The sequence below is a fragment of the Camelus ferus genome, chromosome 12 (genome assembly GCF_009834535.1).
Source record: "Camelus ferus isolate YT-003-E chromosome 12, BCGSAC_Cfer_1.0, whole genome shotgun sequence".
NCBI lineage: Eukaryota > Metazoa > Chordata > Mammalia > Artiodactyla > Camelidae > Camelus > Camelus ferus.
In genome coordinates, this window is record NC_045707.1 from 2,130,018 (window position 1) to 2,157,169 (window position 27,152).

General features: G+C 36.8%; 1 protein-coding gene across 17 annotated transcripts in view; it reads right to left on the reverse strand.

The window, feature by feature from the left end:
• RBFOX2 (RNA binding fox-1 homolog 2) overlaps nt 1–27,152 on the reverse strand; it is a 239,570-nt gene that overhangs the window by 154,448 nt on the left and 57,970 nt on the right. For all 17 annotated transcript variants that reach the window (XR_004324316.1, XR_004324317.1, XM_032492120.1 and 14 more), the window contains exon 2: nt 12,120–12,170. Coding sequence is in view for 15 of the 17 variants with exons in the window: in XM_032492120.1 (XP_032348011.1) it covers nt 12,120–12,170 (51 nt within the window). In the remaining 2 variants the exon portion in view is untranslated. The remainder of the gene's footprint in view (nt 1–12,119; nt 12,171–27,152) is intronic.

A 27,152-nucleotide genomic window follows, 5' to 3' on the forward strand; every position in this document is an offset into this window, starting at 1 on the left:
AACTATTGATAAAGGTGACGTGTGAATCTTCGGTCAAGTACAAAGTACTGGGTTCTAAGTCCCACGGAGGCCCAGCCCCGGCAGTGAGCTCCCCACAGTTCGGCAGGGGTCTCACACAGGGTGAGCGGCCGACCTGCACAGTCTGTCAACCTGACCTCTCCTCCCGAGAAGCCAAGGGCACTGTCTAGGCTTTGGCATGTTTTTTAGTTTATATTTATTGGCAATCCTATAAAAAGCACCCTAGTTTACAAATGAGGAACCCAAACCTAAGAGAGGTTAAATTTCTGTCCCAAACTACAATTTGAATCCAGATCTGTCTGGCACCAAAGTTTTCTGACCATTCCCCATGGTTTTCAAACTGTGATCCAGTCAGCTGAGGGGCCTCAAGGGGCAAAGGAAGCCAAGAGGGTGGGGCACCAGGCCTTCCATGTCTTTTCTACTAGGACCACCCCGCTTACATTTTTATATATTGTGCTCATACAATTGGTTTGAAAAAGAGAATTTTCTGCTAAAAAAAACAAGTCTGAAGATCAGCGTTCCTCCTCAAAACCAAAGCTAAATACTGAGTCACTTACTATTACAACTTTGGCACATCTCTTACAAAACTGGAAATCTTAATTTCCTCATCTGCCAATGGTGGTTAAAACCCTGCCCCCTCTGCATGCAGACCTCACTGGGGTCTTACCAAGAGCAAATGAGAATGGACATGAAACATGCCTAAACTAGAGAGGACTACAGAAATGTAATACAGAATTATAGTCCCCTCAGTAAAGGGAAGGGAAGGGAGCAAGCAGAGAAGTTAACATTTGCCATGGACCAAAGAAAAATCCAACATGCAAGTAAAATGTAAAAAAAAAAAAAAAAAATTCAACTAAAACTAAATGAGTAAAAGACATGTGCACAGCAGAAATATCATAAACTTTGAAATCTAACACATTTAAAACCCAGCTTCCCTAATTAATAGCTACATAGCCTTAGGCAGTGACTTTAATGTTTTTGAGGCTGAGTTTCCTCACCTGCAAACAGGATGAAGTAAAATAATACTTGCTAAATGCTTTATACAGGGCAGCCTGTCAAGTGTTCAAAACACGTTAGCTCTGTTTTCATGGCGAACCCCTCACTTGGTACTAAGAAATTGAGACACACCTGTTAGAATTAACGTACAGGTTCCCTGTAACATAACAAAATAATTAAGGAGCTAGAAGCATCTTTAGCTTCGATGATTCTGTGAGCCACATGACAGCAGAAAGCTTGTGAAAGCATAGGCTGAAGGCACTCTAAAGGAACAATGAAAGATACTAATAACAGGAGATGCACAGGCAGTCCCTGTTGAAATGTTCTAATTCAATAAGGGTGTTTATTGAGTGTTTTAAGAGCCTTCTATGCCTCCATAAAATGACAGATTTACATTTAATATCCGCTTGACCAAACCCATTAAACTTGTAAGAGGCACTCTCTTGCTGAAGATCAGATACCTAGCTTCTTAAGTATTAATTTTTCATATTGCTTGGCAAGGCAAAGGCAATAAAATCCAGCATAAAGTCAGAACAAAGTTTTTTTTCCTTGTCCATAGGAAAAAATCCCAACAGATTTGTCTCTCTATTTCAAGAAGGCTGAAGATGAGTTTACTTTTTAATGTATCACTTTACCAAATTCTTACTGGGTACTAACTGCACAAAATACTCAAGAATATCAAGAAGCAGGATGGGTCCTTGTTCTCACAGGACTGTATGGGTTATCAAACCTGTTCACCATAACATAAGAAGCAGTGGTAAAAGCACTGTTACAAAATTTAGTGGACATTAACTAAGAGTCTGCACCCAAATAAGTGCATAAGGCCAGACTTTCTGGAGAAGGTAATGTCTGAAGCAGGACTTGAAGGATGCACTGCATTTAAACAGGGAAAATACCACATTAAAAAACTTAGAATTAAAACCCATATTTGATTTCAAAGCTACATTACCCCACCCCATAGTGTGGCTAAAACACAGACTGCCTTACACAACAAAAAAAGGAAAAAGACTGAGGCCAGATCATGGAAGCCTTAAATAACCACTAAAGTGTTTTCAGCAGACAGAAGGTAAACAGAGTACTGAGACTCAGTGAGATCAGAGTTTGTGCCTTTGTTTAAACACATGATTATATAGAACTTGCTGAAATTATGTTCTGGTGGCACTAAATTTTCTAACACGAGAACTTAAGTCATCTGTTATGTTACCCTGCCTCTCTAAGTCAACCCTAGATCAGCTCAGTGTAATGGTATACAGATAATGCCACTAAGAAAATAAAAATATTTAATCTATAACTGAAACATATAACTATACTGTCCACCAACTACAAGGCTCTTTTGCCTTATCTTATACTTAACTAGTTGGCTTCATTCTAAATCATTTGCTACGGTTGTCTGTTGAAGAACAGCATGCTGAGGAAATTTATCGAGCTTCATAAAAGGAACTCACAAAATGGTAGCTAAGGCTGGTTGTAGGAAGACTGCCTGTTGCTTGGTGGTATGAACCACTACAGCAAGAATATGCTTGCTAACTACTTGGCCACCCTGAATAATTCTATACAGGCGAATTTCCTAATTTTGAAAATTGCTAATAAAGGAAATTCTATTTGTCCTTTTGTAAATAGTCCCAGTGATTAACAATCTTTAGTCATATAATTCTTTTTGATGGCCACATTAAATCTCTTGTTACAATACAAATAAATTTCCTGTATACAAAGTATTAGGTCAATCTACTAGAAAGTCAAGCAGTGAAGTTATGATCCATCCATTAACAAAATACTTAGTAAGCAACTGGGGCAAGAGTGGACTACAAACTGTTCCAGCAGGCTAAAATCATAGCAACTCCAAACTAAGCAAAAAGAGGCAAAGCTGGGGGAAGAAGTCAAACCCTGATGTAAAAGACAGGATATACCAAGAAACCAGGTATAGAAGAGGGATGAGGAGGAAAGACAGCCACACTTCCCATTTTTCTGGCTCAAGTCACTTGTCTATCCACAGATCCACAGTAACCCCATAGATTCAGAGGTGAGAAGTTAACTGATAAAAGTTTTGTTTCCACAATGAAGCATGACACTCTCAAGAACTACAAAATCAAACCCATTACAGCCAAAATAGCCCTTAAAAAAGGAAAAAGAAGAAAGTTGGGCCCAGAGATGAGAGAAGCCTTTCTAAATTACATGGAAAGCTAAAGGTAGAGGTTAGTAAACATCACAACATCAACCAATAAGTCATTCTTGACCTAGGAAATTTTAAAGCATTCAATCCTTAGTAGTAGGCACTATTATCCTCACTTTCACAGATGAGAAAACTGAGCCTTAGAGAAGTTAAATAATTTGCTGACGATCTTCACAATATTTCCCAAACTCCCTTGATCTGAACCTTATGGAAGTGTTCATGTAGATCTGTTAAATGAGTTCAAATGATTAGAAGCAATTAGGAAAGATTTCATAAAGTAGGTTAAGTTGTGAATGGAGATTGTAAAGGATACTTAGGACTCTGCTGGGAAAAGGAGGAACATTTCAAGCAAAAGGCAGTAGGAAGAAATAAATATCCAAGATAGGTATTTGAAGGACTGTTAGGACACGTAGCAGAAGAATTATGTGGGTAGGGTAACAATGAGCAAGATGGTTTTAGAGAACCTTGAGTGTCTGGCTCAGTTTGGATCAGATTCTGTTCAAGTCGTAAGTCTCAAAAATGACTCCCTCTTTCTATTTATGCTGCCAAGACCCGTAGTGAGTTAGGTAAATAAACTTACACAGATTTCATTTCCTTCACACAACCATATTTTTCTTGGAAAATATGGCAAAGCTATGTTCCTGTGCTAGAAATTTCAAATCTATACATATAATTCATTTCACATGGTGAATAACTAAGAATCAAAAAGAAAATGAGAAAACAGACTTAAATCAGAATGTGAGAACCAATCATTTCCTTATAAAGCTTCCCTAAGGCCTCTTTTCTATAAAATAAATGAGAAAAATGAGTTACTGACCCTATTACATGCCAGGAAATTGGCATATGTTTTCTCTAATCCTACAACAACCTTTCAGAGTAGATACTATTACTATTTTATAGAAATTGAGGCTCAGAGAAGGAAAAAACTTGCCCCAAATCATATAGCCTGGAAAGGCAGAGCTTTAAAAACCAAAAGCTGGGATGTGGTTTGTGTATATGTGTGTATCTGACTGTGTGTGTGTGTGTGTCTACAGAGGAATTTCCATGAAACAGCCTTACAGAGAAGCTACAGTGTCTTAGTTTCAAAAAATAATGAACCTGGCTGATCCCTTACCATATCACATCTCTCAGGACATGCAGAAAGCAGCATGATTTCTCTTCACTAGACAAAGGGCTTTCTTGCCCAAACATGCCTACCACTAAGGATCTGGAAAAGGCTGTGTCAGCCAAACACAAAGCCACTATAAACCTGCCAATCTTCCTTGGAGCAATCATCAGGCTTGAAAAGAGATAATCAAATGCCTGTTTTCATAGTCTCTTCATATGATGGTTATGCAGAGTTTATCCAAACTTAGCAAACAAGGATGAAAACATAGTTTTGTTTTCTTTTATTGGGGGAAAGATTTGTCTTGTGAAATCACATAACTGAGGAAAAATATTTACAAACCTTAAATGTGACAAAGAACTTGTATTCATAATATATAAAGAACTCTTACAATTCAGTAAGAGGACAAAGCAAATATTTGTATAGCCAAAACAACCAAAATAAAACCAAATAAAAAATGGGCAAAAGACTTGAACAGACATCTCAGCAAAGAAGACATATGAATAGCTAACAAGCACAAGGAAAAGGTATTCCACATTGTTAATCATTGGAGAAATGCAAATTAAAATCACAATGAAATACCAATATATACTCAGTATAATTAAAAAGGTGAATAAAACCAAGCCACTTTGGAAAATAGTCTGGCAGTTTCTTAAAAAGTTAAGTATAAATCTACCATAAAATCCAGCAATTCTACTCTTTGAAATCTACCCAAGACAAATGAAGACATATGTCCATACAAAGACTTGTATGTGAATGTTCATAACAGCATTACTTGTAATAGCCAAACTGGAAATAATCAAATATCTATCAACTGGTAAATGGATCAACAAAATGTGGTACATCCACACAACAGAATACTATTCAACAATAAAAAGTAAAGATATGGTGATTCATACCACAATATGAATGAACCTCAAAAACATTATGCTAAATGAAAGAAATCATACACAAAATACTACACACATACTATATGATTCCATTCATATGAAATGTCCAGAAAAGAGAATTTTATAGAGTCAGAAAGAAGATCAGCAGTTGTCTAGAGCTGGGGTGGGAGTGAAGACTGACTGTAATAGAATTCAAGAGGATTTAGGGGGATGATGAAAATGTTCTAAAACTAGACTGTGGTAATGGTGACACAACTCAATAAATTCAATAAAATTATTGAATAGTACACTTATGCTGAGTGAATTTTATGGTATTGATATTATATCTCAATAGTACTTTTTGAAAAGTACTTACTGAATATATATGTATAATATATATATTTAATGACTCCAGGGGAAACAAAAAAGTATATAAGAACAGGAACGTAATCATATTTTATGGTTCAGCTATACTCAGTCATAACAATGTATATATTATATTAACATAAATCAATAATAAAAAACACTAATTTAACCAGAAAAAGGCTTTATTAGAAGAAACTGTTCATAAAATTAATATCTTGTATGACTGAAACATTATGCTGTACACCAGAAACTGACACAACACTGTAAACTGACTATACTTCAATTAAAAAGAATGCAGAAAAGTTAGAAAAAAAATTGTTAACTTCTCATTTCCAACAGTAGGAAGCCAAAGGATAAAGTCTAATATTGATAAATCAAGAAATATCAGAATAAGCATGTTATTTAGGTGCATGGCAGTAAGCAGCAAAAGAAATAACATTGTCTTTTCTAGAAGGAAAAAGCTTACGAACTATCTGCAGAATGGAATAGTCTAAAATGCAGTAGTAAGTCTGAAGCTGATTCATAGTTTGAGAAAAGTGCTATGAGAAGCCTAGATGCTGCAGCATTTACCAGCCCTTCATCCACTAGAGGGTGTAAGGCAACACCACAGAAGGACCCAAACCACCAATGGGTGACCTGGTGTCAGATATTGAAGAGAAGCAACCATCTGAATAAATCTTGCATGAAGGCTGAAAGTGGGGTTCTAGATAACTCAGTAGGAAGAAGAAAGCAACTGCATACTTTCTGTAATTTAAAAGTAAAGCATAAGTATTTTCAGTTGAAAAAGGGCCAGTAAAAAAATTATCAGTTTTGAGAAATAAAAAGAGATATGAAACATTTTATTTCTGAACCTGTCATTTTAATCCAGTCTCCAACAGGGAGAGGGCGGTGGGATAAAATTTCTCATTAAGTACTAGCTGGAACTGACGTTAAACACAGCAAATGATAAGGTTGCTGCCTAGACAGTTTTAAGGTTGCACTTTTTTTTTTCTGGCCCTCTGAAAATGCATTCTTTACAGCAGCCACAATGTTGTTTTAAAAATGTAAAACGGATCATGTCACTTCCCTGCTTAAAACCTTTAAAAGCTTCACATTAAACTGGGGATCGCTTTCATTTATTCACTCAACAAATACTTATTGATCTCCTCCTACATGTCAGGCTTTGCTCTAAGCAAAGTCACAGCTTGCACTGAACTTTTATTTTCGTGGGAGAGACAGACATTAAAGTACACACACTAGATAATTTCATATAATAATTGGAGATTAGATGATAAGACTGAATGGTCAGGTTGTGTATCTGCACAACTTTAGATTGGTGTGGTCAGGGAAGGCTTCTCTGAGGGGCAAACTTTGTCCCTGTGAGCTGAATGAGAAAGTGACTATCTGGGTCAAGAGCACTGCAGATTTGAAGGTGGACAAGACAGTGATTCCACAGGCCTGAAGCTAAGATCAAGCTTGATGAGCTCAAAAATGGAAAAAGATGCCCAACGAGACTGAAGCTAATGGTAAGACAAGGGTAGGAGACGGAATTTCAGAGGTAGGCAGTAGGCTCATGTAAAAATACTCCTATATCCACACAATGGGACATTATTCCACCAAAAAAAGAAATACTGACACATGCTCCAACATGGATGAACCTTGACAACATTATGCCAGTCAGCACTGTGGACTATGATTATGATGCCATCATGTCTTTGCCACCAACCAAATGAGTATGACAGAAAATGCATTTGCTAATGTCCACAGCTCCCAATCAAAGTAATTAAAAGCCCTGAAAGTTCTTTGCAAAAGGAAAGGACAAAAAGAAAGTCCATTCCAGGGATTTAAAAAAAAGATAACTGGTTAGAAAAAGAGAAATTTTTTAAATTCTCAGGAAGGAAAAAAAAAAAAGAAACTTGTACGGAAAAAAAATCTCTTAGGTCATTTAAAATCTATCCTCTAAATTAAAAGTAAGGCTGCGACTCCAAATTTAAATCTCTAATTGTCTGTGTCACATCTGTCAACTTAAACATCTCCTCTGATACTCCCATTTTATGGGAATCACTTGAACATGTCCATATAATAGCTTTTCAACAGAATTTTAGAAAATTTAAGGAAAAAACTTTTTAAGAAGCCACTGACTAGCATTTAAAAAATCAGAGTCTGACACCATGACATTAATTTTTTCTTTATTTTAAAAATACAAAATTATAATAGGAAAGCTTATTCCACTTCTCATGGGCATGTTCTTCTCGACACTCCCAGGAAGGCAGTGCTCTCTAATCTAAACAGCTAAAAAAAAAGAATATATGTATATTCATGTATGACTGAAGCAATGTGCTGTACACCAGAAATCGACATAACATTGTAAACTGATTATACTTCAATTAAAAAAATAAATAAATAAATAAATAGCAAAAAATAATCATAATCATAATTCTAGTTCACAGTTCACAAAAAAAATGAGTTGTGGACCATAAGCTACTTTAACAAACAAAACAGGAAGAAAACTTGATAGAAGTAGTTATTTAAGGGACCTCCAAGTCATGTAAGACTTTACGTGCTGTTACATTCTCCAAAGATTCCGTAATATCTTATTTTGCCACACTAGGAAGAGAACATCCCCATTCAAAGAGGAGAGAACACTGACAGATGAACACTAAAGGGAAATACAAGACATGGAGGCTGAAAATCCAGGCTTCAAGTCTAGTGCTGCTACTAATTATATGACAATGGGCAATTCATTTAAAAAATTTCTGCTTTGGTTTTCTTATCTACAAAATAGAGATAATAAAACCTGACCTTCCTAGCAGAGCTACTGTGAAGATCAAAACTGAATATACATGGAGACACACACTGTAAACTACAAAATTCTTCACAAACATCCGCTTTTATAATTTACAAATATTCCCAGTTTCACAGCTGACTCTACATCTGAACCCAACGAAGAGTCTGTGCTCTCATCTCAAATGTGAATGGCAATGCTTCATTCCCACAGGTCAAGTGTTAGGCAAGGCACTGCGCCATATCCCAAACTTGATCACACCAGTTAAGGGGACATTCACCGTACTCTTTAGTCATAGCTAGGATGGCCATACAACCCATTTCATCAAGGTTTGCCTGAGACTGTGTCAACATTAGCATCCCTTTTCACTCTCAAAAGTGCCCCAACTTGAATGATACACTATACAGTCACCCCAATTATAGCAGACATAAAGTTGTGGCACCAAGAGGTGATATACAAGGGCTCCCACTGTACTTTCCAGGAGCCCCCTGAAAGCCATCCCAAATAAACAAACAGTATTAGCAAAAACAGTTTGCTATGCAGAACTAAGGCCCCTTCTAATCAGATTGCTCCTCCCAAGTCCCTCCTGAATAAAACCTCCAGAGCTAATGCTCACAAATATACTCTCATTTAGAAAATATTACAAACCCACAACAGATTCCAGCCTTAATCAACACTTGGGAACTCTATCACAGGCACGTGCACACGCACATAAACCACAAAGAAACGGTCAGCTAGGAATCTAAACCACTGCACTGTATCATGGACCTAAAATCCTGCATGGCTTTGATAAAACATTCAGCCTTTCTGAGCTGGTTCTCACTTGTTAATCTGGAACAATGTTCGTCTCCCCCATTTCCACACAGAGTCCACATTAGCACGCACAGTGAAGTGCCTGGAGTGCTTTATAAAAGCAACGGATTGCCATCTCATAAAGCCTGTTAACTAATTGGGAGAGGAGGCTGAGGTGACCTTGCATAAAAAAGCAAAACCTCTACTAGGTGGCAGGTGGTTTTTTCCCCCTCCTTTCCTTCATAGGTTTTTAATTCAAATGTGTTGCCCGGGGGCATACAGAACAAGATGACAAAGGTCACCATAACAGTGAAGTGCTGGTCCACTCAGTGCTAAGGAACTTAGTTGTCGTAATTCTTAAACAGGGGTCATGGACTCCCAGATCTATAGTTGAGCTTCAGCACGTCTACGAAGTCCCCCAATGACAAATAAATAGAGTGAGCAGGCATTGCTGCACACCACATTGTTCCTTGGTGAGTGAGGAATCCCCAGTACAGAGGAAAGGGCTCTCAACAAATAGAGGACAAATTTCAGTGCTTATTCAGCTACTAACTTGTACTGTTACCTTGGATAAGTCACTTTCATCTCTGTGGCCAGGCTTCCTTATCTTACCAAAGGAAATACTTGCCTTATCCACTTCAAAATGTGGTGGTGATGAAATGAGAAAATATTGATGAAAGTGTTCTGCAATAGTCAAAAGATTGTCATTTTTATCCTTTTTAAAATCACCATTAGATGCTGATAAAAATCCTGTCTGGGGATGGTTCCTATCTACTTAGAAAGGAACAGCAAATGAGTAAGAAAAGCAAATATTCATGCAATTAAAATTCACCTTCACCCCACTTTCCAGTTCTTGCATTTGCTGAGCCAAACCTCTCTGGGGAGATGTAAAGATCACAAGTTCAGTTCCTGCCCAGCTCGAGCTGCTCAGTGACCAGTGTTTCATACTGATAAATGCCTCTCAAATCTCAGAGCACAAAGTTAGAGTTCACAAGGTTAGCCGCATTAATTAGCGGTACTCATTTGGATTCCGCCTTCATTAAATATAACAAGCAGCAATTCAATATTTGCCTATTTGCACTACTAAGGTCTCTAATTCAAAGATCCAGACAGAAAAACAAAATAAAGCCCAAGAAAATAAACTAAAATAAACCTGTCACCATCAGAATGTGCCTCAAAGTAAATTAGCAGCTTTAAAACACGGCAAAAGGGTCTGCCCAGGCCTACAGCAGAGATAGGATGAGTAATAAATGTGCAGGCTACAGAAATGGGTCCCTGCTGCAAAAGGAAGGGGGAAAAAAAGTAGTTTCAAGTTTTAACAAATTCCCCTTAATTCCTTTTTCTTAGTTCCTTATTGAGCTGTAATTCCCACAGGAAGAACACAGCATTATATACTACCCTTTCAGATTCTTTCAAACTTAGTCTATTCCCACACTTAACTTCAATTACTTCCACCTTCCTATATTTAAAGTAAGCCTATATCCGAGATAAGCAATAGTTTATAAATAAATATTTTCATTAGTATACAAAACTAGATTAAGAGACTGACCGTGATCTCTTATGTTTTAAGGATTCTAGGAGAAGAATACAGGATGAAACAGAAAATGTCACTCACTCCTTTTAAAGCAGCCCATAGGATTGTAGTTCTTGATCTTGGCTGCACAACAAAATCACCTGTAGGAATTTCCAAATATTTGAATGGCTAAGTCCAATCTTAGACTCACTCAGTCAGAACCTTTGGGGGCCAGATCTCCAGGCAATAGTATTTTTTCTGATATATGCTAGGATACAGAACTACTACCAAAGGACATAATTTTACAGCTTACAGAAGTTCTAGGGAAGATCCAAACCAGAAAGAAAAAAAAGAAAGTCCCTCTATATTCTCTTTAGGTTTGGGGTAAATGACCGTAACTTTCACCAAAATTTCATAGGGACAATCTTCAATTCTAACAGTAACGATCCCACTGGGGGATGAACACGGAGATGAACAACACTTTCTCTTCGCCTTTTTCTCCATATCATACCTGGGAACAGTCTGATGCCAACCCAGCACCAAAAGTGCAAGAATTGAGCAAATATTCTCAAATCTGGAAGGTCTCCAAATAGGTGACTATTGATTATGAGGCCATCCTAGTTTTTAAAGTCAGCTTCAGGGGTTTTAATGAGATTTAATTAAGTTCTGGAAAGAGGAATGATGTCAACCATTTGGTTTAGCACTCTGATGACATATATCCCTTGGACAAGCCTAATAATGGTGGCTTTTTGGGGACAACCCTATAAGGAATGATGGATAGGCATTCAAAGATACAAATGATGGATAGAAATTCAAACATATTTCTAGGAGCTACTCTTAAATCTCCTGAAGAAGTCAATATCCCCAAACAGCAAGGGGTTAAATTTCAGAGGCTAGATGTTTTAAGCCACACCATTTCTCTGAGGCAGCCTTACCTGTTCTTCTACCCTAACTCTGCATCAGCCTCACCTGCTGCAATCTTCAAATAGCAAAAGGATAGGGAAGGCATTCTATACACTCACCTAAACAATACTGAGGATGCTGCAGCAGGAAACAGTTTTGCTCTAATTCAATATAGGGCCTGGGCTTTTTCCAGCCAGCCTCCGTATCAAACAAAGAAAGGCAGCAGAAACTTCCCTCTCTCCAGAAAGCCTTCTCTGATTAAAACCATAAGGCTGAATCCTCCCAGGGAGAAGAATGGAATTTTCTTGTTGTAGATTATTGGAAGGACTCATAAAAAAAAAAAAATTCTGTGCAGGCAGGGGCTACGTGGCAGGGAATAAAGAGACAAAACCAGCATTGAGAACTGTGAGACACCAAGAAAACCAGGTTAAAAAAATTATCATATAGCCTGGAGAAGAAAAAACAAAAGCAATTATCACTGTCCTTGAGTGGCTTTCCCCTATAACGTCCACAAGTTCAACAACATACATACATGTGTACAAACACACACACACACACACACACACACACACACACACACACACACACACACACTATCTGAGTTATAAACAGCTTATACCAACCTGGCTGTCCCGTGCTGGGAATCCATGATAACCTGGGGTCAGAGGCTCGTTCTAAGAGAAAGAAAAGAAAAGAAAACCATAAGACAAAAGAAAACCATAAGACAAAAGAAAATGTTAGTAATCCTCAAAATTATCCAAGTTGATAAAATATAAATTCCTGCTCCAGTTCCTAAGGTACTCCATTGCTCTACTCCACTCTAGCTATATGCATCTTTCAGCTTAGCATCTACAATGGCAAAAAACAAAACCAAACAAAACCCAGTATCTGCTCAGGAATACTATGTTCCTCCTTGTACATCCACATCTGTTTCCTTCTCAGTGTATCTCAAACAGGGAGCAACTGGGATTTAGGGCAGATCAATTCCTAACTTCACACTGTGGGACTCTAGGATCTCCGGCCCCTAACCTCTCATAAAAGCCAGTGGCCCTCCTGAACACTAGGACAACCACAAACTTCCACACATTCCAAAAATCCCTACTGAGAATTGTCTCTTGACCTGAAAAAGTTTTAGCACCTCCCCTCTACCAACCTGCTTTCCTTCAGTTCTTTTAAGCCTAGATGACAGTCCACCTCTGCACAAGACTTCCTCTACCACCCTTTATCATCCAGTGGCCTCAAGTGACTCCTAATACGCATACGTGTTAAAATTTACTAGGTTATTTGTGCAACTTACTTTTTCATATTATTTATAACTTAATAAATCTTATTTTTGTAAAGGTGCATCATACTGAATGCTTCATCTTCACATTAACCATTAAATCAGATCCTTGAGGGCAAGAATGACCGCTAATAAAAGCTATGCAAACCCTAATTTAGTATAAGGTTATATAATATGAGCACTCATTAATGGCTTACCTGACTCATTTAATCATTCAGTCAACATATACTGAATACCTAATATTTTCAAAGTACTGTTTTGATGACTGACAGAGTAAGAAAGATGAACAAAACAAAGCCCTTGCCTTCAAGGGAACTTTTAAGTGGGAGGAGATACATGTACACACAAAGATGTAAATGAGAACATTGCGCTTTTGTAATTTCTTTCAAGGTGCTCAACACAGCTATCTGAAAGATATTCATCCTCTTCTTCTAACCACATGCACTTCTATTTTCATACTAGCCGAATAATAGGATAAGAAGAATTTTCATTGGTAGGACTTTTACACATGACAAGAGAGTAAACTTTCCACCTAACAGTACATCTGCTTTGATTATCTCTGTATCTTTGATAACCAAAAGTCCACATTCTGTTCAACAACATGAAAGCCAGGAGTCAAACTAAGCCCCCTGCAGAGACCCCACGTCTTTCTCATCATGGTTTCCCAACAGTCTAGCACAGTGTCTACCACATGGTGGACACCCAAAAGAATGTGTAAGTAAATAAATGAAGTTCAATAACCAGAAATTATTAGGCATTCCGTTGCTGATTCAATCTTAGACAGCCCAAGTTCTCCTCTTTTATTCCTAAGACTCTATTTTGGACATTTATAAATTACGTTTCCCAAAAGAGAGCACACCAAAGATAACTGCCTTTAAATATTATATGTGCCAAAATGATCATGAGAAAGAGGAACAAAGCTGAAGGACTCACACTACAAAGCTACAATAATCAAGACAGTGTAATACTGCATAAGAACAGACATACAGATCATTGAAGTACAACTGAGAGCCCAGAAATAAACCCTGACAGTTATGATCAACTGATTTTTGAAAAGGATGCCAAGAAAAATCAACGGAAGAAAGAATAATCGTTTCAGTAAAAGGTGCTGGGACAATTGGCTATCCCATTCAACAGAATGAAGCTGGAACTCTATATCACACCATATATAAAATTAACTCAAAATAGATCATAAACCTAAAATCGTAAAATGCTTAGAAGAAAACACATGAGTACATTTTCATGACCTTCGGCTACGCAATAGTTTCTTCAATATGACTACAAAAACACAAGCGACAAAGGAAAAACAGATAAATAAGACTTCATCAAAATTTAAAACTTTTGTGCTTCACAGGACACCATAAATTTTGAGGATCTAATATAGAGCATAGTGATTATAGTTAATAATACTGTACTATATACTTGAAAGTTGCTTAGAGTAGATTGTAAATGTTTTCACCACAAAAAATAAATGGTAATTATGTGACATGATGCAGGTGTTAGTTAAAGCTATAGTGGTAATCACTTTGCAATATGTTAAGTGTATCAAATCAACAAGTTGTACACCTTAAAATTACACAATGTTATATGCCAATTATGTCTCAAAAAAGCTAGGAGGATAAAAGACACCATTAAATGAGAAGACAACCTACAAAATGGGAGAAAATATTTGCAAATCCTATGTCTGATAAGGGACTTGTATTCAGAATATAAAATAACTCTTAAAAAGACAACCCAAATTTTCAAATGGGCAAACGATTTGAACAGAAAGTTCCCCCAAACAAGGTACACAAATGGCCATTAAGCACATGAAAAGATACACAACACGACTGGTTATCAGGGAAATGCAAATCAAAACCACAATGAGATACCACTTCATACTCACTAGGATGGTTATAATAAAAAAATCAGACAATAACAAGTATTAATAAGGATGTGGAGAAACTGGAATCTCAAACATTGCTCTTGGAAACATAAAGTGGTACAGACACTTTGAAAACAGTTTGGAAGTCCTCCTCAAAATGTTAAAACAAAACAAAACAAAACAAAAAAACAGTTACCATGTGACCCAGCAATTCTACACTAGGTATAACCAAGAAAACTGAAAACATACATCCACATAAAACCTTGTACAAGAATGTTTATAGCAGAATTTTTTCATAACAGCCAAGAAGTAGAAATAATCCAAATGCCCATCAATTGATGAATGGATAAACATGGTATGGTATATCCATAACTGAATATTATTTGATAATAAAAAGGTATAAAGTACTGATACAACACGGATGAATTTTTAAAATATCATGCTAAGTGAAGAAAATGAGAGACAAAAGGCCACAAATTATACGATTCCATTTATATGAAATATTCAGAATGGGCAAATCCATAGAGAAAGAAAGTAGATTAGTAGCTTCACGGACTAAAAGGAATGACTAGTGGGTACTGGGTTTTATTTTTGGTGATAGAAATGATCTGGAAGTAGATAGTGATGATGGATGCACAACTCTATGATTTTGCTTAAGACCATAAAACACTAAAAACCACTAAAGATATTTTAAAAGGGTGAGATTTACAGTCTGTGGTTTATATGTCAATAAACGTGTTATTTAGAAATAATAATTATAGGTAATCAACATTACCTATGGTTATTTTCACACTAATTTTTACAGGAGAGACATATGCAGCTTAGACCATAACAAAAAGAACAGGGCTCCTTCTGAAATTCTCAGGTGTCTTGTTTGCTCTAGAGTCTATAAATCTGCTTCAACACCATTCCCTACAGATTTTAAGAATAATGATGACAAAGATGATAACCATTATATACTGAGCCACCAATCAGGTATACTTTCAGGATGGAAGGGAGGAGAAAGACAAAGTGATAAAGAGAAGGAGATAATAGAGCACAGATAATATGTGGGAAAGTCAAAACTTTCAACCCAGGTCTACAGGACTCCAAAGCCCCTGTTCTTCCCATTTTATCAAATTCTCTTCTCTAACAACCATCCCATATTATTCCTTTACAGTAGTTATTTCAAGATTGTCTGAGAAAGGAATTACAGGATTAAGAAAGTAATCAAAAACACCCAAAAGCATAATTAACAAAGATTCATCACTCCCAGAGACTATCCCAAGAATATATATCCCAAGAACTATAACTGAGTTCAGCAATGCAGAGAACTTCTTATAAGGAGAAAAAAAAAGAGATCACCTTCCTACAAGCCACTATTTCAAACAACCTGAAGAGCAAAGACAGAGAGAATAGGCTGCACAGAGATGTGCCAGAGGAAAGGCATTCACCTCTCCGTCTGCCTTAGCAGACCAGGACCCTCTTCTTCCCCGTTTCTCACAGGAGGCGATCTGGAACCCTCCAGCCCTCAGAAATGGCCTCCGCTCGGAAAGTGGCCTATGCTTATGACAAAGGCTTGCTTTCCTCGTTCATTCTACCACCTATACATACCTGTCCCTTCAAAATGCACTAACATCGTTATGTTTTTGAATTTTATGGAAATGGATCCTATTGCACAGCAATTTCCTTTTCCTCTCAATACTAGATTTATCTCCACTTATGCATATCACTGTATTTCACTAATTTTGACTACTGCTTAGCATTTTATCTTAGAAATATGTCACAAGTTATTTGTCTTGTTTTCCTGTTAATAGACATTTAAATTGTTTCCAGTTATGCTTTTAGTTGGCACTCACAAACCATGCTGCCTGTGAACATTCTTCTAGGTTTGAGGTATCACTTTTCACTCATGAAACTGGCGAACATGAAAATGAAAATATCACAAATTGACAAGAAGAAGAGTAAATACGTATCTTCACATCTAAGAGTAGGAATATGTAAGTATATTAGGACCACTCTTTTGGAAAGCAACTTGACAATACTTATTAAAATATAAAATACACATAGTTTCTTATAATTTCATATCTCTGATCTGTTTATCTAGAGAATCATCTAAACTTGTGCTCAAAGAAGCATGTGCAAAGATTTCTAATGCAGTCATGCTAGCAACTGTGAAAAACTACAATTTTAGTCTCCATTAATAATAGGGAAATAGTGTTATTAACGATTCCATTATTTCAACAACCTCTTTGCACGTTTTTTCAAAGGCAAAATCTCTATGAACTATCTCAAGTCCTTTTAAGTGACAGTGGAACGGTCAGTGCGCTATTCCTTTAAATCTCAATACAAAAAGAGGTATCTCTACTTGCATATTTAAAAAGTGAACAAATGCATAGAGAAGATCGAGAAGAATACACAACAAGCTTTTAACAGTGGTTACCTCTAGGGAGAATAAAATTTGTGGAAGGTTGAGAGGCTATGCTTTATGTGAACTGTTTGAATTTTATAAAATGTAAAATTCATGTATTACTTGGAATATTAAAAAGAACCAAAGAAGTCCCTAGTGCCAGTGTTTCATAATGTTTTATAATGTACAAAAACACCTTTACATAATCTTATTTAGTCTTCATAATGCAGAAAATAGGTTTTATAACCCTCATTTTACAGATGACAAAACTGAATTTCAGAAAGATTAAGTGATTTGCTCAAGGCCAAATAGCTAATGATAGCTGCACTGCCTTCAGACTTGGGTCTTTTAACTCTATACCCAGTACTTCTGCTACTTCATGACAACGAGAACAAACTGGTACTGGTCCTGGTCAGATGATTACAATTGTCTAAAAATGTGCAGATCTTAAAAATGTGAGTTTTTAATCAGTGTAAAAATAATTACTGATATTTAAAGCAAAGACAAAATTACAAGGCAAGCTAATGGAGCAGATGGGATAGAAACGAGACCTGTTAAGACTCCAAACAAGCAAGGCTGGAGCAGTTATACTGCTATAAGCAAGAGTCACTGACCCAGTAAAACTGAAAGACTTAGAAACTGACTCTGCCTAGGCACAGATGTTGCTCAAAAACAAAAAGAATGTGTAAGAAATAAAATACTAACCATAGAATTTTACTACAATTAAACCTGTTTAGAAACTTCTGGTAAGTGAATATGTGAAACAGTAACAGCCTTAAGTAATTGTCAAACAGAGCAGCTCTGATGGACGGAGCACATGCAATGCACATGGAAAGAAGTGAAGAAAAATATTACCTTACTTGTGTATTCTTCACGGCTGCTTATATGCTCCCATTGCACCTATGTTTGAAAAACCCATTTAAGCAGGAGAATCCTTCATTCATTCATTCAGTAAAAACGGACTGAACAACTGCTTTACAACAAGCACAGTGCTGGTAGCCCTGCCTTTGAGGAGCTCCGAGTTGTAATAATTACAAGATAATGTGACTGATAACATAACTAACATCTACAAAAATTACAGGACTCCGGAAGATCTTTTGAAAGTGTGGGAGTGGGGGTGGGGGCTGAGTAGATAATAGCCTCTAACCTCTTATCGGCGGACAAGATCCTGTACTGTGATGGACTGATGCATGTTGAAAAGATACAAAGGATTTTAAAGCCACTGTTCTAAATGCATTCTAAAAATCATCAGCATTATTTCCAAATGATTAGCCAATACATTTGTCCATTCCAAATTAAAATTACCCAGAATACTGCACCTGGGAGGTACAACAGAAAAGAACGGTTTCCTTAAGCATTTTAAAAATATAGTAAAAAAAGAGGTGCTAAGAGGACTTAACAATTAAGATCCCCAAAAAGCCCTGCTTTCAGTACAGAAATATAGTAGTGATATAACATACTAGCTATAAATTCTAAGCAATGATCAGTAAAACACTAACTGAGGAGCCTAAGGAAGACACCACTGTGCCAATCTCCCCTGGTTTCACCCACTGAATCATATGTTCAGCATAGAGATTTATTACAAGAGTATTTCATACTGGCTTCTATCACTGATGCACATTTTCTAGGAGCAGGAAATGGAAATGCACAAGGAAATTACACCAAGCAATTAGAAAAAAAATTTTTTTAACCCATCCTATTGTCTTTCTTCTGTGTCTAACAAAATCAAAGCCATTTCACAAAATGGAAAGGGAAGAAAAATACTGAGAATGGGACAAAATAAATTCTTGCCACCATGCAATTTGGGGATAGGAAAGTAAAAGGAAGCAAAGAAAATTAAGAATGAAGCTGTCCTCTAACAAACAAAGCCTGGACAATGGTACAAGCCCAGATTTTTCACTGACCTTCTTTCAGCTGAAAATTCATTTCACATTATCTTATACACATTTAACAATGGAGGCAAAGATTGATTTAGATCACACTGGCTGGGGGGGGGAAAAAGCAAATCAAGTTTCCCAGGGTATTTCACTACCTTGTTTTGCAGCCCAAGTTACTGTTTTTCAAGTAGTAAGCCTACTTTTGAATCAGGACATGGGAGAGAACACCACAGGAACTGAAGATGTACCTAAGTTTCATATGCTATTACATGCAAAAACCAACGCAAGCAACAAGTACCTTTGGGTCAAGAAAAGGCACTGCAAAGTGACCACAGGACATCATTTTGCATCCAAATCTTTAGGTTCAAAGATAAGATGGAGGCATATAAGGGACATGAATCTGGCAGTATCTAACAACACAGTTTCAACATATGGCCCAACTGTAACTGGTCAACTAAACTTGATGCTACAATAAAATAAAATAAAACACAGAGTAATTCATCCCACCTCCCATCAAGAAAGTGACAATAGTTCTTTGTTACATTCACCACTTCCACTCCAAACACCCTGTCTTTTTTTTTTAAAGAGACAGCTCTTTTGGGGGTCACTATCTCAGACCTAGGGAAAGTTCTATTATAAATTAATTTTATATCAATGATTTTACCATGTATCAATCATATTATTACACTATATCTATTATATTACATCTGCTATTCCTTAGAGTTCTCTGTACTTCTTACAAGCCAATCCCTTATTATTTCAATCTTCTGTTATAGCAAATAATTCTTTAAATTAAATTCCCTGTCTAAATTACTTTGTAGTCTCTTTCTCCTGATTGGACCCAGACTGGTACAGATGAGCTGAAACAAAATGCTTATTATAGCCACTTACTTTATACAGGACAGACTTAATGCTTCATGTTTTCCATACATTATTATTTGGTATTCTCACTAAAACTCTGTAACATACCTCTCAACAGTAAGAAAACTGAGGCTCAGAAAACTATGCAGTCTGTCAACAATAATGCAAATCCAGGTCTGTCCAAAACTCTAGTCCCTGCTGACTCCCTACTATGGCATTTATTTTTTTCTTCACAGAACCTAGCAACCCTTTTTAAAGAACTAAACATCTACATATCGGAAAAGAATGAACAAAGAAGTCCTGGCTGCCAGTCTCAGAAAGAGCAGCTTGTGAGGTTGGCCTTGACTGGTGCCTGGGAACTTAGATTTCATGAGGGTTCTAGTCCCAGAGCTGGTAAGAGTGGCTCATTGTGCCTGAATTGTGTAACAATACAATTTATGCTGGACACCTGCTTTCCTTCTGGGCGTCTAGAATTTGGGTTTGTGCTAAGCAGAGGGTACCTATGTGAACAACCCTTCCTATCCACAGCCAAAAAAAGAAAAATTTCAGCACTACGTCTCTAATGAGCTTCACCGGTAGACAACACTGCCACAACTGGCTGGAGGGAATCAGCACAGCCTCTGTGCCGCTGTTGGGGGAGAAGTCCTGTAAAATCGAGCCTGATTTCTCCCAGACTGCACCCCATGCACTTTTCTCCTTGGTGATTTTGCTTTGTATCCTTTCTCTGTTATAAATTACAGCCATGAGTACGTCTATACACTGAATTCTGTAAATCCTAGCAAACTACTGGAACCAGAGTAGTCCTGGGGACCCCCAATCAACCTATGATACGCCAAGCATTTTATTAAGCACAAAGGATACAAAGATGAACAGAGCCTTTGCCCTCAAGGAATTTTACAGTCTATTTAAATTTCCCTTCTTTCACTTCTCTGATCTTCACTTTGTAGTCTGTTCACCACTTAAAATAGATTAGATACATTTCCCTGAGCTAAATTTCATTCTTGGTGCTGAAATGATGCTAAATATTTAATAAGTCCATCAGGCAAAATCTGAGATACAAAGCTCTAATAAACTCAAAGGCTACACATATTTTCTCTCCACATTCCCCATCTTACTGTGTTCCTCATTAAAAATAAATTGACAAACCCTTGTACATTGCTGGTAAGAATATAAAATGGTGCAGCTGCTACAGAAAATAGTTTGGCAGTTCCTCAAAAAGTTAAATACAGAACTACCACACAGCCTAGCAATTCCACTCCTAGGTATATTCCCCAAAGAATTAAAAACAGGCCTTCATACAAATTCTTGTACACACTATGCAAAACAGCCAGAGGCTGGAAACAACACAACTGTCCATCAATGAATGAATAAATTATGGTATATACAAATATTACTCAGCTATAAAAAGGAACAAAGTACTGATATATGCTACAACATGAATGAACCTTGAAAACATATGACAATAAGTGAAAGAAGCCAGACATTAAAGGTCATATATTGTATAACTCTATTTATGTGAAATATCCAGAATAGGTAAATCCATAGAAGCAGAAAGCAGATTGGTGGTTGTCAGAGACTGGAAGGAAGAAGAAACGGAGGGCGACTGCTTAATAGGTACGGGGCTCTTTTGAGGGTGATAAAAATGTTGGGAACTAGATAGAGATGGTGGCTGCGCAACAATGTGAATGTGCTAAATTCTACCAAATTATTCACTTTTAAAAGTGAATTTTATGTTATGTGAATTTTATTCTCAATAAGAAATCTTTTCCGAAAAGCAGTGCAGTATACAATACGGTGATAATGAAGAAAACCAACCTTCCTGAGGTTATATGAATGGGTACTTATAGCTTAAAGTAAAATCATTAGGGACTACAATAGAAATAGATTCAAAAAAGTGCTATATCTGAGTATACACTCTGGAAAACTATCTGAAGACTCAAAGTAGTTCTAAGCAATGATAAAGATACTGATGCAGTCAAGTATGTATAAATTTTCTTTGAAAAACCACAGAAAATAAAATGTTTCTAAGTTATTACATGATATTGTATATGATTTTACATATGTATGCATAAACAAATAAAATCAATATTTTAAAGACATTTGCATATTTCATCAACATCCCTAAAAATTTATATGTTTAGGTTGGCCTATACTTTCAATGGAAAAACAGCTTAAAGTCTTATATTCAGGGTTTCCTCATACTCAGGCATTTATAGCACATATACGTAACTTTTTTTTCTTAAGCCTAGAAGGATGTATTCCAAAGTGTTTAGTGATTATATGTCTTGGTGTTGAGTTTGGGTTTATGAGTGATACATATATTTTTTCTTTTGCTTATTTGTATTTTCTAACTTTTCGATAATGAACACATATTATTTTTCAATTAACCATCAAAAAATAGAGATAATAACAGTACCTTCTCAGGGATGCTGTGAGGAGTAAACAATACACATAAAGCCCTTAACACAGTAGTCAGGACATTATAAGCACGCATTAAATGTTTGGTAATAGGGGTATTATTATGTTCATGTTTTTGTAAATATTCCTCAGGTTACATATCTTTCATTACCTATGGCAAAAGCATTCACCTTAATCCAGGCTTGGGACACCTGAGTCAAGCCTAAATAACTGTCAAGCCTAAAAAACTAAATAATAGCTTCTTAGCTGGTCCAGTAGCCTCCATCCACCTCATCCCAATTTTCTTACCAAGGCCATGGTTACGTTCATCAGACACCACTCATATCACTCCCATGCTAATGGCCCTCCACTGTTTACGTGATCAAGTTCCCAAAACTCTAAATCTGGCCTCACCTGGTCATTTTCTTTTTCTCCCCATTCATTTATTCCTTCAACAAACATTTACTGAGGGACATTCATGAGTCTGGCACTATCATAGAAACAGAAAGACAAATGAGTTACTGATTCTTTTAAGGAACTCAGCCTAGTAAGAGACACAGGCATGTAAACAAGCACAACATAAATCATGCAATAAAATGTAAATATAAGGTCCAAAGTGAACAAGTGTACAAGGTTGATAATGGAGTGAGAAAGTCATGAAGAAGTCACAAAGAAGAGAACTCACGGGAGGCAAGATCTGGATGAGGTTTGAAGGATGACTGCAAATAGCTAATTTCCAGATCTACATTTTACTCAATTTACTTCCCACCTTAGGGTGTTCTCCCACATTGACTCAGCTTAAGTAAAATCTAGCAAAATCCTACCTCCCTTCACAATGCAATTCCTGTAACTCTGGATTAGTATATTTTCAAACTATGAGTCAGGACCCATTCATGCCTTATTTAGTTTAAGAGGTCTCAAACATTATTTAAAAAAAAAAATTAGAGCAGCAGCTCTCAAACTTTTTGGCCTTAGAATCCCTTTACAATCTTAAAAATTATTAAAGATCCTGAAGAACTTTTGTTTATGGGAGTTAATAAGTATTGGAATTTGTCTATTAGAAACTAAAACTGAGTAATTTTAAAAATATTTGTTAATTCATTTTAAAATACCAATAATAAATCATTATGCTAACATAAAAATATTTTATGAAAATTAACTATATTTTATAAAGCAAAAAATCTGGTGAGTACAGTGCCACTGTCTTACATTTTTGCAAATATCTTTCACAACCAACTTAATAGAAGATGGCTAAGATATATGCTTCTGCATTCAGTCTGTTGTGATATGTTATTTTGGTTCAAGTGTATGAAGAAAATCTGCCCTTCCACAGATATGTATTTGGAAAACGCAGAGTATTTTAATAATATTTTCACGTATCTATGGATATTCTTGCTTAATATTACACCAAAACTTAAAAAGTAACAGTTTCTTAAAACTTAGTTGCAGTGTGGTATCTGCAACCATACCAGTGAATTTTTCATTCTCTGTCATATTAAAACCCATTGGCCTATCTTGTATTTTGAATGAATTTTTACCTATCATGATTATATAACATTATGCCCTGTTCATTTATAAGATACTGGTTCACTAACTTATAAAGACCTTCTCAATATTGACATATTTCATTACATAATATCAATAAAACTAGCTTTTTTCCCCTTCTTTAACTGCAAATGTGTGGTGGTGAAAAAAATAAATGACCACCAGTACAGCTTGGTACCAATGCCTTGATTCATGCTAGGATGTCAGCAGTTTTCCCATCTCTGCTCATACAGCATCAGTGCAAATGTCAACATAGTAGGAAAGGCAAGGAACATCTCAGTGTTATAAAGAGTTTTGATCATGAAGACCCCCTCAGAGGTTCTTGGGCATCTTCAGGGGTCCATGGACCACACTTTAAGAATCACTATACCGGACTACAATAGTACTTCTAAACAGACAGAAAGAATCAAGTACCTCATTTTAGTAGGGTAAATCATTCCATGAAACTCCTTTTGGTCACACAGATACAGATAAACATCTAACTATATACTATGTTGTCACATAAAACGGATCTCTTATCATGGGTCATGGTCACAAACCCACGGTCAAACAACCCTTGTGTTGTCACAGTCACTTGAAACTGCTGTTTCGTTGAACTGAAGACTTCACAAGCTTTGCCATTTAAAAAAAAAAGATACCTCTTAATTAGCCTCAGAGTATAAAGGAAATACATCCCAAAAGGGTAATTCTGCAACATTCCAAAAGTCCCTCTGAGACAGGTTAACATGTGAACAGTTTAGACAGAAAGGTAAATATAGACAAAATAAATTTTAACTGGCATAGATTAGCTATTTCAATATAGCTTTTATAACAGTCTCCTCACTCACATTGCTATTCAACATCATGTCAAACCAGTTCTGCCGCTATTAGCTGAGTGACTTAGGGCAAGTTGCTCAACCTTTCTGATCTATTATGCCTGTACCTTGAAGAGATGTTAAGATTAGGCATAATATATACAAAGTGCCTAGGAGTGTACCTATCCCTTAGACAAAAACTATTATTATAACAATTTTTACTATATGCTTTGAGTTCACAATCCTCTCATATCCCTCAGTCCCCTAAGATTTATATGGCTGAGTGGCAATGAACTTTTCTATTTCCTACCCCTGCTGTTGCATCCAATGCCTTACTGGCTACAACTGCCAATTCTCTGACCTAAATTCTCTGCCATCTACTTCTGGTGTTCCCAGAGCATGTCCCTGAACTTCCTCTTATATTAATTCCCTGGTCAGAAAAAAGGGAATGCTCATTACTTATCAATTCAATGATCTTCTGATTACTGCCATGTTAATTCTTGCTGGGAACTAGTCTAAAAGACTTTAAATGAAATCATCTGAATTCATTTTTTTTAGTATCAATTTTAAAACACAAACTTAACTTTCTAAAACATACAGTCAACTACAAAGAATTACAGAAAGAGCTGCCTCTATCAAACTTCATCAAACCTGATTCCTGTACCAGCCCCACTACTCAGCTCCTATAGTTCTTCCAGCCCTTTTAGATAATAGTCTCCATTAAGTAAAAGGCACTGAACAGGAAAAGGTGGCCAAGAAAACTATATGTAGTTTTCTGTAGTACAATTAGATGCTTGAAATAGCTGAGATAAGGGCAAGAGGCAAGGAAATTACCCAGACAGGATGGTGCTGGGTCTCAACTGGTGGCCCTTTCTGAGGGAACAGAACTACTATACAGATCATCACTGAAGAGGGGGGCACTAATGTACACAGACACTGCAACGTGCTAGATACTTTATACACGCTACTTGACGGTCTAGGTATTACTTCCATTATCAGGTGAGGACACTGATACCCAGAGAGGTTAAATGACAAGATCAAGGCCAAACAACTAGGAAGTGGTAGAGGCAGAGGCACAACTGTAACTCCGTTCTTTCCATTACATGGCACATAGTGACTTAGTCCAGAAAAGCAATAGGGAAGGTACGTGCATGCTCATCTACACAGTGGGTTAGCCTGTTTCTCTTCTACCAAGTGGGAATAACTGAGAGATAATCTTTTAACCTGTAGTTATCACCCAATTACTCTCACTGGTAGAAAAGCAGTGTTTCTTAAGTTTTAACACGCATGCAGGTCACTGCAGGGTATCTTGTTAAAAACGCAGATTCTGATTCAGTGGATTTGGGGTAGCACCCGAGATTCTGCATTTCTAATAAGATCCCAGGAAATGATGATGCTTCCAGTGCTTGGCCCATACTCAACACAGATTACAGGCAGAGATTCCCAAACCTGGCTGATCATCAGAATCATCCAGGAATCATTCTAAAATTATAGATTTCTGAGCCCCTCCCTCCTGGACATTCAGTGGTATGTGAAATCTTCTACCGCATAATTCTGTAATTCAAAGAACTGTAGAATCATTAATGACAACAGCCAACGCAAGCACTGATTGAGAACATACCAAATATCTAAGTGCTCTCCATATTGGTTTACTCACCCTCACCAGCACACTGTATTGTTGGTACTTATAGCACCATCATTCCCATTTCAGATGTGAGGAAACCAATGCACCAAGAGACTGCTACCTGTCCAAGGTCAGTCACTGAGTAGCAGAACAGGGGTGGAGACTTGAGCCAGTCTGGTTCCAAAGAGTCTGTGCTCTCAGAAACACATTACCCAACAGTAATGTCGCTGATTTTTACAGATACACAAATGGGTCACTTCAGAAAATGTTGCCTGGAAAGGCCATACTCTTATTTCTCAGATGCTGCCATCAAGCATTTAGCCACTGCTAAACTAAATAATCTAGGAGCTCCTGCTCTGGAAAAGAAAACGCCTTCAGAACCGAAACCTATGGCTTTAAATATCTTTAACTGTGACAAAAGCTCATTGTTTGAACACAGATTTGATTTTTTTTGACAACCCCAAATCAGGAAAAGCCCAGTGTCTGATCAAGCTAGGTATTCTTCATAAATTAAAAAAATGCAGTGTTAGATATTAAAAAGGTTTCCCTTAACCTTCATCTCTGAAGCTGATTCCAAAGCAGAGTTCTTTATGTTTTGTGCAGTGGTTGTATCATCAGAGTCAAAGTGACTATTTTGAAGGGCAATACTCATCTAGATGCACAGACTCTGCTATATTTGTTTAAAAAAAAATGAGCCTCTCAGTCATTCCAAAAGAAACACATTTGCCCTTCAGTAGCGGTACAAACACACACGCGTTATGTTCAGAACGACTGTCCTGAAGTCTGCAGTTCTTTCTGCTGCAAAAGCAATTGCTTTGTCTTTCATATTTTTTAAAAAATAAAGTGGTTTATTTATACAGACCCATCTCTAGAAAAATACAAACATCAGGCATTAATAAAGCATTTAACTGCATGCAGTACCATAAAAGGCGTCCTACAAAGGCAACTTACATATCCAAAATATGTGCACAAATATCCTCACGTACAAGGGATAAGGGCACACACAAATATGACAGAGAATAT